This window comes from Heterocephalus glaber, unplaced genomic scaffold, assembly GCF_053883595.1.
Source record: "Heterocephalus glaber isolate CG9 unplaced genomic scaffold, H.glaber_assembly_v1.0 deba00001594, whole genome shotgun sequence".
Lineage (NCBI taxonomy): Eukaryota > Metazoa > Chordata > Mammalia > Rodentia > Bathyergidae > Heterocephalus > Heterocephalus glaber.
In genome coordinates, this window is record NW_028258369.1 from 20258037 (window position 1) to 20277312 (window position 19276).

The following is a 19276-nucleotide window of genomic DNA, read 5'->3' on the forward strand; positions in this document are numbered from 1 at the left end:
TTTGATATTTTGTTCTCTGACTCTCCTTTCAGTAGTTTTTCTCACCTTTGCCTGAAATCTTGTGCCTGCCACCCCTCGAGTCAGCACTGACTTCCTTTGTTTGCTGCAGTACATACTTGGAATTGGCTGTTCCTTAGAGGCCTCAAGTTCTGACATCTCTTTCCTTCCTTCGCTTCGATTAGAGGTGTCCGGGGATGATAATGATGACTTGGAGAAAGAAGGAATTTCTTGGGGTTAGCAAGAATTCTGAAGGGAGCCTGAGCCAGCCCTGTCTGTAAGACAGATTAGCTGGTCTCCCTACCCTTTCACCCAAGGCTATTTTCCATTCCCGAATTATCATAAAGCCAGCCAAAACCTGTCCCTGGGTGTGTGGATTCGGGCACTAGGCACAAGGCAATTGCAATTAGCAGTCTAATTTTAACTTGGCTTCTGGCCAGAGGGCTTCATCTCTTAGTACTTTTCAAATACCAGAGTGACGGTCAAGTGGGTTACCTTGGAGTTCTCTTGGCCTGCCTGAGAGGTTATGGTCAATTACATTTGTGGGTCATTTTCAAGCAAGACAGAATCAGGAATTGGAATGGAGGTTGTGAAGTAAATATGCGTTTTTATCCCAACTGGGAAATGCTTATCAAAATAGTTCTTAGTTATCAAGCAAGCACAAAGTGCCTGGAAATGACGTTCCCAGCAGAGGAAATGGCCCAGCTGTGTTGTTTTTGGCTTTCCCTCATCGGCTCAACAGGAAAAATATTAATCAATGGGAAAAATACTTCTTTTCTGCTAATTTAACACATGCATTTTAGGTAGTGTGGGAAATAGTAATACCTAATGCTTTTATATTACAATTTTATTACATGGATCACCAAGAACTTTTTAGACACTAGTTTTTACTTAAGCCTCAAATTTGCACCTATAGAGATGTTTTATTTTCTTGCTAGCACAGCTGAAAACCTGAGATAGAGCAAGATCCAGGGTTCCCTATGGTCTTGGAGTGATTGTGTGGAAAGTGGATGGAAGAGGTCTGGTGACCCTTTGGAAGTTGCCACTGAGCAACACCTTTTTTGCCCATCAACAAGGAAGCAATTAGTAATTCAGTATTTCCTCGTAAAATGAATTAGCAACACTTCTTCAAGGAGATAAAAAGTACATTTAAAACAAGCGTCCCAGAACTGAGCTTTCCAGAATTTGATCTCACTGTATGCTTATTTTCTGAACTTTCATGGGAAGATGACTTATGTACAACACAATGACCACATCCAAAGGGTCCAGCCCAGTGTCTTTTCCCTAAGTGAGCCCAGCTATGTAACCATGTATCTCCTTGCCTCTTTTGTTCAAGGTGATGAGGCTTCGCAAACTTGCTCAGCAGATTGCAAACTGCAAACAGTGCATTGAGCGGTCGACATCGCTCATCTCACAAGCAGAACACTCTCTGAAGGAGAATGACCATGCCCGCTTCCTGCAGACAGCCAAGAACATCACAGAGAGGTGAGTGCAGGGGCTGCTGGGAAGTTCCCGGGCTCCTGGTTGCTGGTTTGCAGGGTGTGATTAGGTGGCCTTGCTTTTGCCTTGCATTTCTTTTCATTTTCAAGGCTGAGTACTAGAGAGCCTTGCTAAAGTTCCAGCTAAAGATGCTTCCCTTTTACGCCCTTTCAGTAACAGCATGGACTTCAAGGTCTTTGAAACAAATCTCCACCAGTGAGAAAGAATGAAATCAACCTGCTTTTGGGGGGTGGGGGAGCTTATGCTGGCACAAGAACAGCATTCGTTGTGACTCTCAGACCTGATCTCATCATATACTTGGTAACAGAATGGAAATAAAGGTAAAATACAAAAGGGAATCTTCCACTGCAGGTTATTTATCTAAAAAACTACTGCATAGATGTTGTTCTCTGTTAGGCCTGTTTTTATTTGGTTGAGAAGCTGGACCTCACCAGAGAATATCAAAGTTGACCAATGCAGCAGAGAAAGGGCCAAACTGTCACTCTCATAGAGCCTTCTTTTAAAGTACTCTCTATTCTACCAGAAGGAACTTAAAAATAATGTTATCCAAAGGGCCAGCTCAGTAGTAAACCTAGCAAAGGATGAGTATTCCTTTAACACATCTACCTGATTGGCATAAAATTACTCATCTCCACTGATGCAGACATCTGTAGCAATTCTAGTGGATCCAAGGACAAGAACTAAGTTGGGCTGGCTATGCCCTTTATGCAAAGCAATAATAGAATCCTATGGTCAAAAGAGACCAAAGAGCTCATTCATGCTGGTCTTTATCCCAAAGCACCAATTGACAAACTTTTTCTCTAAAGCATCAGAAAGTAAATATTTGTGGCTTTGCAGGCTCTAAGGTCTGGGTTACAACTACTCAGCCCTGCCTTCGTAGCTCCACAACAGCCAGACAATATGGAAACAAATGGGTGTGGCTGCGTGCCAATAAAACCATTTACAAAACAGTCTGCAGATCCCACTTTGCCAGCCCATGGCCTAGAGGAGAAAGCATGCTCATCATCTTATGACTGGAATGTCTTCAAAGAAGAAAAAAGGAAACTAACATTTATTAAGTGATTGCCCGTGTTAGACACTCTGCTAATAATTCTCAAAATAACATCTAGAGGTAGGCCTTGGTATTTCCATTTCCACTGTTCTTTATGAGGAGTGTACAGTATTTTTTATAGTTTTACTCTTCTACTAGCCAGCGAGCTTTGTAGTGTTACTTCTTACATTTGAGAAAATTCCTTTTGCAGCAGATGAGATACTTATCTCTTCTAAAGGACATTGATAACAGCTGGCTATCATCCCTTTAATGCCCTTAAAATGCTCTCCTCCCAACTGGAAAGAGAGGCCAATTTCTTTCCTCATGACTCCTGAGTGTTTAATTGTTTGCACCCCACTCATCTGAATTGTGTCCAACTGCTCATTAGTCATCCTAAAGTTAAAAACTTCAAACAGCACTAAGACGGCAGTGGACCCAGGGCAGTATAACAGCACTTAGGTCAGGTTCCCAGTCTGGAATCCAAGAGTCTGTGTCACCACCTGGGAATGGGGTGATGTCCAGATTAAGTGGCTTCTATGAGCTGCATCCTAGAAGATACAACAAATTCCGACAAGTGTCATATGAATAAACTCTGCTTGCAGCTGAGAATGAGGCCCTCCGACAGTTCTGCTGGAAGGGCACACGATGAAGGCCAGCACAAGCACATGCGTGTGCACCCGTGATCTCCCGAAGACCTGGCTGGGTTAGTGTGTACCTGGCCCTCTCAGGTCCCCTCCTCACAGGCCCATTTCGTCAGGAATGGAAACCTGACTTCCATTCCTCTTCCCCTGAAGAATGTGCTTCTGTTGAGTTTCGGTATACGGTGCCTGTGAAACTCTGCTGGGAGCCCTTATTTGACCCTCTGTTTCTGCAATCCCCGTTCTTCCCATCTCTTATTTGTCAAACTTCTGGGTTAATTTCTGAGCTTTTCTCTTTCTGGTAGCTGGGATGTAGTAAAAGTGCACCCAGGTTTAGACAAGAAAGTAAGAAACCTGGGTTCAAATCCACACAATGTTCGCTTTTCACTGTGATTCTTTAAGCTATTTACTACTTAGAAATTGGGCTCATAATAGCAACCTTTATTGTGCTAATTTTGCTGGAAATTCCTCAGAACAGGTGTCAAGCATCACAGGCATTGTACAAATGCAAGCTGATGTACTGTTTACATATTTCAGTGGGACCCCTCTTGTATGTCTTTATTTCAATGCTACTTGTCTGTCTGCATGTCTCTGTTCTTCAACCTGTCATTTCACATGCTTCTCTAGGACATGATTTCCTGGTTTTCTCTCCTCTTGTGTCTGTCCTAGGATTTCACTCCTATATACAGTACTTCCAAATCACCTTTATTCTTCTACTCAAGTGTGGAACCTAGAGCAAACTTTAGATCCCGCAGGTATTCCTACAGTGAGATTTAGATGAGATTTTCCTATATTATTCAATCACCTAAAGGGTGTACATTTTCCTGAAAGCTGAATCCAAACTGCAAAAAGTGTTTTCAATTCAGAAATGTCAAGCAGCCCCAAAAAGAGATAGCTCCTCAAGCTTGTCGGAGATGCATATGCTTTGTAATCAACTATTTGGCTATGTGCTAATTGCCTAGCAATTATGGATAGCATTGAGGCCTCTCATTAACACTTCTGAGTCTAATTTTGTTTATAAGCTCCAAGTAGGCAGGATTTCTGGCCATCTTGTTTTCACTATTATAGCCCCAGCACATTGCAAACTTCCTAATATGAACGGATGAGAAAATGAATCCATATATAGGGCCAAATTTTTCTACTTAATGTAGTGTTATAAGGATGAAATACAATAAAAACACTAATTAACCCAGTTTCTGTCACAAGGTGAATGTGCAACAAATGCTAATTTCCTTCCTTCCTACTCACTGGATGAAATTTAATATGTAACACACTGTATTCTCAAGCACACAGAGGTGTTTGCTGTGACTGTATAGGCACTTTTCTAACATTATGTTAAGTGAGCAAAACTATTCATCAAATCTGGGCATAAAATGTTGCTCTACTGTTTACAAAGAATCTAAAAGTAGAATTGCTTTTATCAGCAAATTATCAAAATTTCCTCTGAACAGAATCCATTTTTCAGAGCTCCTAGATGGTTTTCCAACTCTAAGGTGAGCCCTCTGTTCCTCACCACCACAGGCAGATCAAGGATTTGTCAAGCTTTTCCAGAAGATAAAGCTAAGGACTCTAGTTGTGAACTCTAGAAAGATGTCATTTCTTAGAATCAGATCACACCTCACCTGTGGGTTTGGAAGTGTAGTCTCTAGACAATGTTAGTAAGTATTATGATTACAAGGTTCTGGGACCAAGCATGTTTGGGAAATCCTGAACTGGCCAGAGTACAACACATTTTGTCACAGTGCCACTCACTGCATTTTACCATGGTGATGTGCTTTGTTTGGTAGAAGCCCTGCTCTTCCACCTTCTGGAAAACTGGCCCTATGTGGTCACTAACAGCCAAGTGTCATAGAGGTTAGGTTAGAGCTCAAAGCAGAACTATAAACTGGGAGCAATGTGCACCCCGCCCTCTTAAGTATCAGGGTGGGACAAGGCCCTATTTGCTCCAATATGTTAAGACCTTCACACACCCACATACACACACATTGGCATGTGTATGCCACGCACAAACTCACACACGTGCCCACACACAAAGACACACAAGTGTAAAACAAGGAAATGAGACAGTGGCATAGCATGAACAGCCCTAAATGGGTGTTGGAAATTCATCTAAAAGGTGGGGAGATGGGCAACAAGGGCGTGGGCAATAAAATCACAGCCTAAAATGTTGCATTTGGCAGATTTCCTCTTGCCTGTCACTCCGATCAAGAATTTGAAATTGTAGCCAAAGATAAGTAAGTATCTTTCCTTCCATCAAGAAAAAGTGTGTAGGTGTTAAAAGCTGCAGTAATCTCTGCAGCTCCTTGCTGTCAGTCTTTGCCTCCCAGGCTGGGCACCTTTACCCTTCTGCTTCCCAAACAGCAATCCTACTGTTAAGAAGGCAGGCCTTTTTAACACGTCCTTTGATGAAGACACGTTTTATTTAATTCTTTATTGCCCACAGAATTAGGAGGATGTTGGGAAGAAAATCTATTTTGGATGAGCCTGAACAAAGCAGCTACTACTGCTTTGGGGCAGGAGAAACTCCCAAGCCAGGTTACCTGTGTATATGGAGCAGTCCAGCCTGTCATGTGTGAGCGGAACAATGCAGCCCTAAATTAGCCGCAATGAAACACTTTAAAATGTGTCTTGAGGAGTACAAATGGCACCACAGCATTTCTTTGAACTTCTGTGCACTGATGCAAATATTTGGGGCTCTTTGGTATGTGACATACTCTAAGGCCATCATACATATATTTGTTGAAAGTTCAGTTTGACTAGTGAACGTGCTCATATTCATTATTGTAAATTAGCAGCTGTTAGTATCAACAACTCAACCCCTTTGGGTGCAACAATTAGTCAATAAAACCTCTCAGCTCTGCTATTCACTGCTTCTTGGTGAATCAGTCAGGAAGTGAAGTGAAATTCTCTGTCTTCATTTATACACGTGAAACTTTTCTTTCCAGAGTTCATGCCTTTTCAAAGTTTCATCTACGGATCCCAGTACTATACCAATTAGGCCATTGTTGGTAATCCATCTTCTTCCCTCCCTATATAACATTGCCAGGAATACAAATTCATATTTCCTTATATTTACAAGAATTTTGAACATTTCACAAGTAATTTCTTATTGAGGTGAAATTCACATAAAGTAAAATAACCATTTTAAAGTGTATGATTCTGCCTATCCTGGATATCTAATACTAGTGGACCACACAATATATGGTCTTTTGTGCTGTTAGTTTTAGCACAATGTTCATCAACAGCATAGCGTATGTCAGAATCCATTCCTTTTCATGGCTGAATACTATTCTACTGTGTGGATATACCCACGGGTATAATTTTTATAGTCAAACTATAGTAACTTTCCACAAATCCAAAGCTTTAAGAGCCACTAAAAGATTTAAGCATACATATAACCCTTGGAATAACTAGACTGAAAATGTTCTACTTTAAATGGAAATGTGCTGACCTGAAATTCTCCTACTGGCCTTGTATACATGACCATCGGTGCTATTTGCTTAAAAATAAGTAACTAGATTTAGAGCTAAATCATTTCAAAGTGGTTTCTTTGTACAAAACTTCCCAGTGCCCTAAAATTTGTGGAACTTAGCAAAATACCAAACTCAACAAGATTACAAGTGGTCTGGCATGCTCGGAAGTAGTGTACTTCCAGCCATGATTTTCTTGGTTTTAAGAGAATCATTTGCATCTTTGAATCAGTCAAAATGTTCTCCTGTTCATAACTTTCCGAATCAACTTGAGAGCACCTAGAAGGAAACTGGTCTCTTCCAAAGTCTTGCCTTCTCGTTTATACACGAGAGCCCTAACCAGAAAGCCTGAGACACAGAGGACTCAGTGGAGCCACTGGGGAAATCTGGGAGAAAGCTCATGAATATTTTCCGTGGCATCTGCTGGGAATATGGTGCAAAAAAATGAAAACAAGGAGAATGAAAACGAGCCAGGCAAAAAACTCTTTTCTTAATGTTTATTTTAGAGGGAGGCTAGTAATTGATTAAACTAATCCAATATCTGGAAACATTCTTTTTTAATCTTCACTTTGCCTTTTATGCAGTTGGAAATTTGGGGAGACTCCCCTTTGAAGTGGAGCAGGGGCGAGTCTGCAGGAACAAACAGTTTTCCAGACAGATGTGTGAAGAAATGCCTGCAGCTATGTGCTTCTTGCTGGGGTTAGATGTGACGGGGCCAGGCTGTTAAATACACAGCAGCATGAAATATGAATATTCTTTTGTCTCCACAGGGAATTCTTTTTCCGACAGTAAAAAGGAAAGGGGAAGCTATTCTGTTGCTTTTCCCAGTTCCCCTGCTTCTTCTACGCTTGTATTCACTTGCTTTGTATTACTGAGTTCTGCCATCCCCAGCTTCTCCTTAAGGCTTGTGTGTAAAAACAGCAACACTTTTTAAAAAATGATATTCCTTTTCCTTTTATGTTTTTTTATTCCCACACAATGATGGTGAAAGCTATCTTGACATCTCTAAAAAGTTGTTTTGTTTCAATTAGAGTCTCCATGGCAACTGCATCCTCCCAGGTCCTAATTCCTGAAATCAACCTCAACGACACATTTGACACCTTTGCCTTAGATTTTTCCCGGGAGAAGAAATTGCTAGAATGTCTGGATTACCTTACAGGTATTGTCTTTTATGTTCTCTTTAATATTGTGTACTTTCAGTGACACAAACACTTTGCCGCCAGATCAGTGTATTTTGTAAAACCCAGAGGTGCGTACTTTTGGTTTAGGAACGCTCTCTAAAATTCCCATAAACAATTTCTGTACGCTCTTTGGTTTTAACCAAGACTAAACTTGGGACAGGAGAAAAAAAGAGAGTCACAGTCATTAAAAGGATGCTTATTACCATTTCCCTTCCTCTCAATGTGGGGTGCTAAATAAAATAGTCCTGCTGGCTATCAAAGAGATGCGTAAGGTTTTGGGTGTGTTTTTCATTTCAAGTTAATAAGGCATCTGACTCTCACAGTACAATAGCAGAAAAAATTGGCAGCTAACTAACTGGGTATCCACCTTGTCCCCCCTTTTGTATTTTCAATCTTATTTTAATCTTCACAATACTAAATAGTGATTTAGGGAATGGTAGAAGCCAGCCATCTTGCTGAGGGTCAGACAGCAAGGGAGTGGGAAAATTAGGCTTTGGCTCAGGTCTATACAGACTCCAAAGACAGAATTTCATCTTGGCAAATGTCACAAAAATGACATTGGGATTTCTGGTGCCATATTTTGGTCCTTTGCTTTTGATTGCCCTTCCCTGTTTTGGTCAACCCTAGAAAGCACCAAATGAAAGAAAAAAGAAAGAAAGAAAAGAACAAAACCCAGTCTACTCCTATTCCTAACAACACATCTAAACGTTTCTTTGCTGTCAGCCTCTAAAGCAGAAACTGAGAACACTGGCTGGTGAAAAGAACAGGGACTGTGGAGACAGCCTTATTTGTGTTAGTCAAAGCCACCAGGACAGTGACTCAGGAAAGCACAGTGTACACAGGGAAGCCAGATGTGCACTGTACTGAGAACACAGGGCCTCCCTGAAGCAGGGTCTCTAGCTGAGTGTGGTGTCAGCCTCTCGACTCCCATCCCGTGTATGCATGTTTGTGGGTGAGTGGTCAGGAAAAGTGGAGCAGGCAATGGGAGCATTGCATGGCGTTTGTTTTTACAGTCTGTGGATAGAACGCAAGGAGTTCTATCTTCAAAGGGCAGTACACCCAGAAGAAAAGAATTTTTCCCTCGTGAAAACACGAGGTGCTGCTTTTAGCCTTCCTATATTTGCCAAGATGGCAAGCCATTCCACAAACTTCTTATTTTATGCAGGGTTTTTTTCAAACATACAGCTCCTATTAAGAAAGAAAGAAATTGATTCAAAAAGCATTTAAAGTAAGGACTTAAACTTGGTCTCAAATATTTATGAATATAGTGCCTTCCTTTTTGCACATTTAATTCTGAGATTTATTTGTTTATTTTTTGTTTTATTTTGAGACAAGTTCTCACTATGTAGTTCAGGCTGACCTTGAACTTATTATATAGCCCGGGCTGACCTCGCACTCCTGGCAATCCTTCTGCCTCAGCCTTCCACATGCTGAGATTACATGCATGCACCACCATACCTGGCTCTGATAGTTAAACTGACACCATCAAATAGAACCTTTTTCAATGATAGAAATGTTGTATATCTGCACTACCCAGTATATCAACCATTAGGCATATGGGGCAATTGAAAATTTGAAATGTGGCTAGTGAATCTTTACTTTTATTTAACATTAATTAAATTTAATGAAAATTTAAACAGCCACATGTAGGTCATAACTATGCATTGGACAGTGCTTCTAGACTTTCTCTGAGCTGCTTTTCATGATGGTATTCTGTTTAAAATTTCCCCACTTTTCTTACATCATTTGGGAATGAGTTTGGTTGCAAGCAACAGAAACTCCAACTGACAGTGACTCAATGAGGAGTGTTTCTGTCACAGAAACAGAACAGAGGCATGCTGTCCAGGGCTGGACAGTGGTTTGAAGATGACCTCAGACACAAGGCTCTTTCTCTTTTCTTGCTCTGCCATCTTTATTATCTTGTATTTTTGCTATATGATTATCTCCAAGCATTATGCTCAAATTCTAGGCAAAAGACAGGGGGCAAAAGGCAAATAGTGAATCTGTTTATCAGAAAAACAAAATCTTTCTCAAAAACCCCAACCAGAGAGCTTCCATTTATGTCTCCTGGGTCAGGCCCATGTGGTGATGTCCTTCCCAAGGTCAGAGAAGACTAGAAAATTAAGTATTTGCCCGGGCACATGGGCAAGCTTCCCAAAATCAATGTCTCTTTGACAAGAATGTGTCTTCTCACTTTCCTATAATTCTTAATAGTATTCCAAAAATATATGAACATTTTAATTTCTATAGGAATGTAAGAGCATTCATTAATGGGGAAATTATGAAAGCAGTGCGCACTGGTGATATTGCTCACTATGTAAGTAATGTGCAATGACTATGCCATATATCATGCCAATGGCTCTTTATCCCAAACTAAAGGCCATATGTGGTACCTGCTATTATGCCTTCTGAGCTGTCAACCCCAGATACAAATTCAGGCTCTTTCTAGCCATAACATCAATCCTGGCCATAACAAATGATGCATGGTCGACACTGCCAAGTCCAAATAGTTTATCAGACATTTATAAGCAGGAAATGGAATGTTTGTGGAGTATTAGCCCACCATTCCTTGTGCAGTGCTTGTGATGAAGGCAAGAAAATAACAGTTCTGGTACTGATACCGTGAGTATTGAAATTGGCAGCATGCTGCTGTTCTCATTTACAGTAAATTAGGTATTGACTTTTCAGGACAAACCCATTGGGTTTACAATCAAAACAGAGTTAGCCTGTCGGGCTGTGAAAACAAGGTTTTTTTCCCCCTATGACATGACTCTAAGTGGTATGTCAAGTTAATAACCCATAGAGGTGACATTACCTTCCTGATTACGGCTACTGCCATGTGTCTCACAGCTACTTGCCTATTTTAAACTCATGTTTTCTTTATAGTTAATCATATAATTGCAATTCAGAAAGGACAAAATCTTTCTACAATGGTCGATGGAGAAATAATTCAAGGCACTATTTAAGATATGAAAGAAGAAGTATTTTCTCACTGATCCATGCAGGGATGGTCCCAAACCAACAGGGACCACACAGACAATAATAAAAACATTTTACCATGCAGCTGGGCCTCCATGGAATGCATCTCCTGATTGGTGTCACTAATTCATGCACGTCTAAGTCACACCATATGATCCTAAATTTTGCATGTGTATACTTCAGCAGACAGATGTACAAATACATATTTATGAAAGAATGCTTTACGGGTTGCATAGGGCCTTCTTTTTCAATGCACAACTTACTGCAGACCCTTCCCTATTGTGGGTACTCACCAATGTTTGTGGAATTCAACAGCCGCTTGGCAAAACTGAGCTTGTTGACTTAATACGCCAGACTGGTTCTCATGGTACCCTGGATACATTTTCAGACAGCAAAGTGAAGACTACTAAAACAGAGTTTTAAATTTACCATTTCCATAAACTTGTCCTCCTCTTTGGGTTTCTTTAGGATTCATTGATTCCAATCAGAATTTAGAGCCAAAAAGAACCCTGCAATAGTGTAAGTAAAGGTTGCCCTGCATCTGTGGAATGCATACATGTTTCTACCTTTGAAGTTAGGTTCTGGTGTACAGAAGAATGGAAAGCAAAGCTCTGGATCAGTTCTCTAGACCCAAGGTCGGCAAACTTTGACAGTAAAGGGCCAGATGTTAGATGTGTTAGGCTTTGCAGGCCATATGGTTGCAACTACTCAACTTGGCTGTTGTGCTAAAGCAGCCACAGACAATACATGACTGAATGAGCCTGGCTGTGTTCCAATAAAACTTTATTTACAAAAACAGGCAGCAAGCCAAATTTGGCTCACAGCCATAGTTTACCAACCCCTGCTCTAAAATATTATTGTCAGTACAAAACATTCATTGCCTAGGCTTCTCTCTTATTCACATGTTCTCCTCATAAAACAAGTTACTGAAATCAATCCAGTGGAAGTCATTAAAAAAATTATTGTTTTGGTACAATTTAGGATTGTCTTCCCCAGAATGCATTAAAGAAATAAAAAGTGATCAAGTTAATCAAATGCCAAGGAATCACATTTTCCTTAGGGAAGAAAAGTGTATTTCTTAGATATTATTGATTGTAAATCATGGTCTTATTTAAAATATCACCTATAAACTGAGAAATAAGAAGAAAATAGGACTGCACTAATAAGTTCTTAACAGGTATCAAAATCTCCAATGAAAGAACATTTTCAAATGCTTATTTGATTTGCTATGGGGTAATAAATATCAGTATTTTTCTGATTGGATACCTTCACATAAAAATATCTAGTACCATGTAGATTAAGGATTGGCAATTTGAGTCACAGGCTAAATTCAGCCCTCTGTTGAATAAAGTTGTCTTGGAACCTGGATTATATTCATGTGTGTACAAATCATCTACAGGTACTTTAAAGCCATGATGGCAGAGTTGAGTAGTTGCAACAGCAGCTATCTGACCTGCAAAGTGATAGCACTTGTATTGTGCTAATAAAAATAGTTGGCTAAAATATTTACTATCCATCCCTTTGCTGAAAAAGTTTGCCAGTACTCTGAAGTGAATGAAACTACAAAAGTTCATCTTGTTTCCTTTTTCCATATCTTTTTTATTAGTACATATTGGTTATATAGATTGCTGGGTTTCATTTGGCAGTTGTGTACATGGACATGACAAACTTTGATCATTTTCACCTTTCTCACATTCTCCCTCCTGCACAAGAGAGTATTGTTTGCTTAATCTCTTAAACACATTCACATTTTAAAAAACTGATAGAATTTTATATTGGCTGGCTCTGGCCATACTCCTTGTTAGAAATAAAATCAATAACCAGTCATCTAAAATTTTCTGATTTAAGGTTACCATCTCTAGGACAGTAGGCCTGATGGGCCTATTTAGAAAGCCTCGCTTCAACAGTCAAATATCTTCTCAGAAAGTGTCCAGTGGTGTGTGCTCCTCAACTGATGAGCATTCTTTACCCCCACAGCTCCCAACCCCCCCACAATTAGAGAAGAGCTCTGCACGGCTTCGTATGACACAATTACTGTCCACTGGACCTCGGATGATGAATTCAGTGTGGTCTCCTACGAGCTCCAGTACACCATATTCACTGGACAAGCCAATGTTGTTAGTGAGTATCTCATGGCCTACTTACTTCTCTACTTAATTCTGTAGCTATTTTCAGATAGATTGCATTTTTCAGATTAAACATCAAGGGAAGACAAGGAAGAAAAAAGAAGTAATATTTAATGGCTTTGTCTTTGCTGACCAAGAAAATGATAGCACTTGTACTGTGCTAATAAAACAGTTGGCTGAATACTGATGAAATTAGGGGCCTCTTTTAAACCGCATGGATGAATCTCACAAATAAATTGTTAAAGGAAAGAAGCAGAAAACAAAAGAACATATACAGTGTGAATTGATTTATCAATTCATAATTTAAAGATCAAAATAAACTATTTTGCTTTAAAATGTACTCCTATCTGTTAAGATTATAAATATCAATCAGGGTGATGGTTACTTCTTGAATGGGGCAGAGAATGGCACCACTAGGAAGAAATATTTAGGCATTCGTGGGATAATAGCAATTTCTGGGTAGCAGTTACGTGCTTTAGTCATTACACTATTTTAGTTTCATGCACTTTTCTGACTGTTATTTTACAATTTTCAGAAAAAAGAAGGGATTTAGTAAAATGAATCACCAAAGAATGCCACATACCTGGTCTCATTCACTTCAAATGTTAGTAGCTGGCCCCACGTGGGAAGAATTTGTAGCTCTCTCTGAGAGCCCGTCTCTCACTGAGGACTGTTTAATGTTTAGCATCGGGGACAATTTGGTGATCTCCAATAGCAGTAGCTGGCCGAGAGATGAGGAGGAAATACTCCTCTCCACCCCACAGTTACTCCAATTCAGTGGAGCAAAAAGCAAAGGGGCAGAAGAAATGGCTTTTCAGGAAAACAAATCTCTAACTTCTTTAGTGAGGGAAATAGGATATGTCAAAGTAGACTAGACTAGAACAGAATAGCAGTCACTTTTCAATAAAGAGATGTTTTGAAGAAATTCATATCAACTTAATGTGCTTTTATTATATAAACCTTTTCTCTCTTTATTACACTGTTCTTTGGTGGCACAAGTAGTTCTGCATAGGTGATGCTTAAAACAGAACTTTGATTTATGATTAATTAAAAGAATGATGCACAAAGACACCAATTTCTAATTGGCTAAAGTGTAAATGACTGATACCAACTAATGATTCCTCCAACCTCCCATGTAGCCATTTTTCTCAGCTTCCTCTCTCTGACCATCTCACCTTCCTCTCCCTAATTGGTCTACCTTCTTAGAAGTTCTAATTAAAATCTTACAGTTTCCAAGAGTGTGCAATTTTGAATGGAAGGGAGGAATGTTGTGAAATTTCACATCAAAAACAGCTTTGGCCAGCTGTCGAGTAGATAACAAATAGAAAGAGGACAGAAGTGACTGGTGGAGCAAGAAGGTCTTGGGGAAAATTATGCTTAAATTGTCTCGAAAGGGAGTGGCTCCCTAGCAGCAAATTAGAGGTCTCACAAACATCTGTATCTTTAGCAGCAAGCCTGTGGAGACATAAAGTGGCAGGACATGCTGGGAGATCTTAACAGATTCAGCCTGAATGGGGAGTTCAGTGAGGAAAGAGAGACAGAGAAAAACCAAGAGAGAGAAGTAAGTAGAGCCAGAACGCAAACCCATATCAGTCTGGCTCCAAAAAGCATGTGTCATTAGTCATTTAATTTTAATTTGGATGCAAGAGACCGTCACAGAGGGTCACCCAGGCCACACAACAACTGGCTTTTACCCTATGAACCTAGTAGTTGTGCAGGGCAGTGGTGTGCTCGACTGTACAATTAGCAGGTGACTCAGAAGCACAGTGGCGAATAGGGTGGAACAGAGCAAAACTAGCAGCAGGGACAGCAACTAGAACATTTGTAGTAATTCACTGAGACGAAAATAGCCAGGACTTGTAAATAGCACTCAGAGTGAAGATGGAAAGGAAATGCCTTCTGTGCTGCTGGTCCATTTCCCCTGGAATATCACTGCTGTCCTCAAATACTTAAAGTGCTCTTTGAGGCAAGTCCTGTGGCAATGTTTCGACATCCCATTTCACTGTCCTTCCAGGATTCCTCATCTCCAGTTGCATATGCCCTGCAACAAATCATGTAGAAATACTAATTCTCTAAAATCTTTTTTTGTGCATGCCATACTACATGCTGTTCTTCATCTTGTTTTATTTATTTATTTTTTTACTCAATATCATGTCTGACGGATCATTCTATTTCAGTACATATAAAGAATGTCTCATTTCCTCTTGAGGCAGCATTAGTATCCTACTATAAATATGCACCCTTATTTATTTATACCAAGTTTGTTGTATTGATGAATATTTTGCCTCTTTCCAATCCTTAGCCCTTATTCCTTGCCTAAGTGAACACCCTTGAGTATTTGTCCTTTCACACACAGGGAATCATATCTGTAGTATAACCTCTTGAGGTAAAATTGCCAGGAAAAGATTATTTGCACTTTAATTTTGGTTGACATTGCCACATTGCCCTTCAGAAGGGTGACATATGATTTTTAAATGCATTTTCCCAGCTATATAGGTTTATATTTCACTGATCTTGGACACATATACCATAAATTTAACATGAGGAACTTGATTTAAAGCAAAGTATACATATAACATCTACATGATTACATAATAAATCTGAGACCTAACAACTAATACAGAGACCATAACATACTGACCTACACACGAGTATACACTACAGTATGGGAGGGAAATCACAACAAGAAGAAGGAAGAACAATTCATGTCTTTTTGTCTTCACTGAAGGAATTACTTCCTCAATATCATATGGTGAATATTGCTAGTATATTGGGTAAACTAAACCAGAGGTTATATCAAACGTAAAGAAGATGAGAGTCACAAGATGGTGAAAGCACACAGACTATTGATGAGTGCCAGTACAACCCAAAAAAGAAAACATTTTGAGTCATCTTATGCCAAATGGGTGGTTCTTGCCCCATGTGAGGAATATTAAGTTTCTTTCAAATTATTTTTGCTTGATTTGGGAAAAGTGATACCAATTTTCTATTGCTGTGAAATAATTTTCCCAAAGCCTAGTGGCTTCAAACAGTACCATTTATTATTTCAGTTTCCGTGGGTCAGAGCTCTGGTGCAGTTGAGCTATATCCTCTTAGGGTTTCACAAGGCTGAAATCAAGGTGTTGGCTGAGTCATGTTTTCATCTCAAAACTCAACTAAGGAAGAACCCACTTCCTAGTTTCCTCGGTTTGTTGCCAGTATTTATTTTAGTATGGTTGTAGAATTTATGGCAGCCTGCTTCTTCAAAGCCGGCAAAGGAGACAGTCTGCTACTTCAATTCTTTTAGCCCCAATTCACCAGTAGAGGACACACTTGATTGGGTCAGACCAACCTGGAATAACCTCCTTTTTGATTAACTCAAAGTCAAATGATTAATGATCTTTATAGTATCTGCAAACTCCCTTCACCATTGCCATATAATGTAATATACTCACAGGAGTTATCAAGGTGATAGACTTTTGTCTCTTGCCATATTCTGATTGGTTTGCAATAGGTCATAGCTGTTGCCTACTCTCAAGAAGAAAGGGTCACACAAAGTCATGAATACCAGTGAGTATGAATCCTGGGGGCCAGAGATAGTTGTTGTGATGGTTAAGCTTAATTGTAAACTTCATTGGCTTTGGAGCTGCCTAGGGGATTAATAAAGCATGCTCTTAGGTATGTCTGGGTGGGTCATGGGGGCATGATTTTGAGGTCTATATCTAGTCCTTGGCTCTTTCCTCTCTCTGCTGTTCCTCTACTCTGCTTCTTGGCCACCATGAAGTGAGCAGCTCTGCTCCACCATGCTCTTGCACCACTGTCTTTCTGCTTTAGAGCCAGCCAACCATGGACTGACTCCTTTGAGACCACGAGCTTAATAAACCTCTTTGCTTCTAAGTTGTAGATGTCAGACATTTTGTCCCGCAAGTGAAAAACAATTGCTTCTCCTGAAATTTCTTGAGTCGGATTATCATGGGCATTGGGGAACCATATCACCTCATCCTGAAAAGACAGGCCTTTTATCACTTGGATTTTAAGGAATAGCCAACAGCCACAGGACCTAAGTACAATATAACAGCAAGCACTTTTTGCTCATGTACCTGGAGTCAGCTGGTGGTCAACTGGAAGGTTCTACTGATCTAGGCTTTGACTCATGGCAGACTGCTAACTGGGCTAGCTCAATTGCTGCCCATGTCTCTCATTTCCATCTGTCCTCCTAAGGATTGCAGAGGTGCAGGGGTAAGGGCAGAACCCACTGCATATGTGTGTTTTAAGCCTCTGTCTCATGAGTGAGTTTAGAGTGAGAATGAGAGGGCCTCTGTGTTCACACAGCAAACAGCACCAATACAGTGAGCAGTGAGGAATTGGGGCCAGAAGGCAATCCACTGTAGAACCCTACTTGGTATCAGTCCTTCACTTCATTCCCCAAATGAAAGAAAGATATTTATCCCATGAAAGTTAGGGGTTTGCAGTTGCTAAACTAGGTCTGGCTTGACTTCCATGCTACTGCTGTGAAAAATAATACCAAACCATCATGAAGAAATAAAGTGGATGACTCCAAAAGGCCATGCCTAAAGAATATCAACAAGAGCAAAACTACTGAGCATACAGAACTTTATGTTGGGTAATTCCAGTGAATAAATTTTGCTCCTGGAAAGCAATAACCATAAGAAAATAAATGCAAATAGATTAACAAAGACTATAGACCTGCCTTATTTAATGCCATAATGGCCCATTTTCCAAAATGGCTGGAAACCCATGAAGCTGTTAGTATTTATCCAACCAGGACAGTCTCATAGGGTTGTTCAACTCTTCTTTTTTCCACCAGGGATTGAATCTGGGTCCTTGAGCATATGAGGCAGGCGGCAGAGCCACTGAGCTAAATCCCCAGCCTTGGTTGTTCAACTCTTTATGCCCTTTAAACCAGGATGGTGAAGTCCTAATGCGTATAGGATCAGTTTGCAATAAGGAGGGAGCAAATTTCCATAAAAAGTTTACTGAAATGAAAACATTTTCACTTTGTTTCCACTGATAGCTACTGAGAGAAACCTAAATTTGAATCTCAACTTTGAACCTCACCAGCTCAGTAGTCTTTAGCAAATTGATCCCCTCTCAATCTGTTTGCTCATCTATAAGAAGGGGCAACATTTTACCTTCATATGGTTGAGATCGAAAGCAAAGGCCTTAGCTTTGTGTTTTCCACAGTGGCAGCATATAGATGTTCACAGTTATTATCCCTAAAAATACACACTGCACTAACCCATCATTGCATTTTAAAAGAAAAGCCAGTATTTTATGTCATGTGTTAAGGGTCAGTTGTGCAATTTGCCAAGATTCTATAGATGATAGCTTTTCACAAAGTCTCCATGTCAAAGGCCTTCTTTGCATGTTACTTGTCCATCTATTTTATCATCTGGAGGAATATCCTTTGCAGACACTGTATTGAATATCAGTCTAACAATAAAGCTCTACTGAAAATGGGGAGATATATTTGTTCAAAACCTGCTGTGGCTCCTTATACCACTAGGAGATTTTTTTTAAATTGTCAATTGGCTAAGAGCTAGGGGAAACTGAGGAAGGCAGAGTGGGTGGTGCCCTGCTTGCTTTACTAGATCTCCAAACATGCATGCACACACACACACACACTCTTCTGCGAGTTTCAAATTATTCTCTTGCTTTATGCTTGCTTCTTCAAATCTGGCAGTCCATTGGTGAAAGTATTCACAGGTAGAAATGAAAAAGAAGTAGCATATATAAAAATTCCCTGAAATATACCTGAAAATATAGTGTATTCAATATATAAATCATATGAGGTGAATTTTGACAGGTGACAAAATACCATAAAAGCTCTTCTCATCTATGAGAATACCAGGAATATTTAGTGTGATTCAAAGACAGACTTCAGAAAGCCTGTGACTACCTTGCATTGCTATGAAAACATTTGCGGTTCAGTGTGTATATGCATTTGTGAATTTCTTTTTACAGAAAGGTTTTATTAGATTGTCAAATGGGTGAGACCACAAAAAGGATTAAGGGACTGCTTCTGGAGCGTCTGGTAAGGTATGAATTGCATCAAGATCAAAGGAACTAACCCTTTGACTTGCAAATCAACCACAAAGGAAGGAGAGAGGAGGTTAGTTTGGGGCCCCTCAGAAAGTGAGGGGTCCAGCCCTCTCTCAGGGAATGGTGAAGGAAATTCAACAGAGAAAAGAAACTTCATGACAGCCCAGTAACCAGGAGGCTGGAAAAAAGGTCTATCGAGTGGAGATTGATGGGTGGAGAGAGGAGAGGGAGAGTTGGCCCTGATACCAAAAAGATGTTTCCAGCATCAGCCAGATGCAAAACAAAATGGGCTTCCTTTTTCCTATATGTTCTT

At 40.0% G+C, this 19276-nt stretch overlaps 1 protein-coding gene across 4 annotated transcripts in view; it reads left to right on the forward strand.

Moving 5' to 3' along the window:
• Positions 1-19276, forward strand: part of Mid1 (midline 1) — a 372860-nt gene that overhangs the window by 338500 nt on the left and 15084 nt on the right. For all 4 annotated transcript variants that reach the window (XM_013067893.3, XM_013067894.3, XM_004871029.4 and 1 more), the window contains exons 5-7: positions 1334-1482; positions 7667-7794; positions 12773-12916. In XM_013067893.3, the coding sequence (XP_012923347.1) occupies positions 1334-1482; positions 7667-7794; positions 12773-12916 (421 nt within the window). The remainder of the gene's footprint in view (positions 1-1333; positions 1483-7666; positions 7795-12772; positions 12917-19276) is intronic.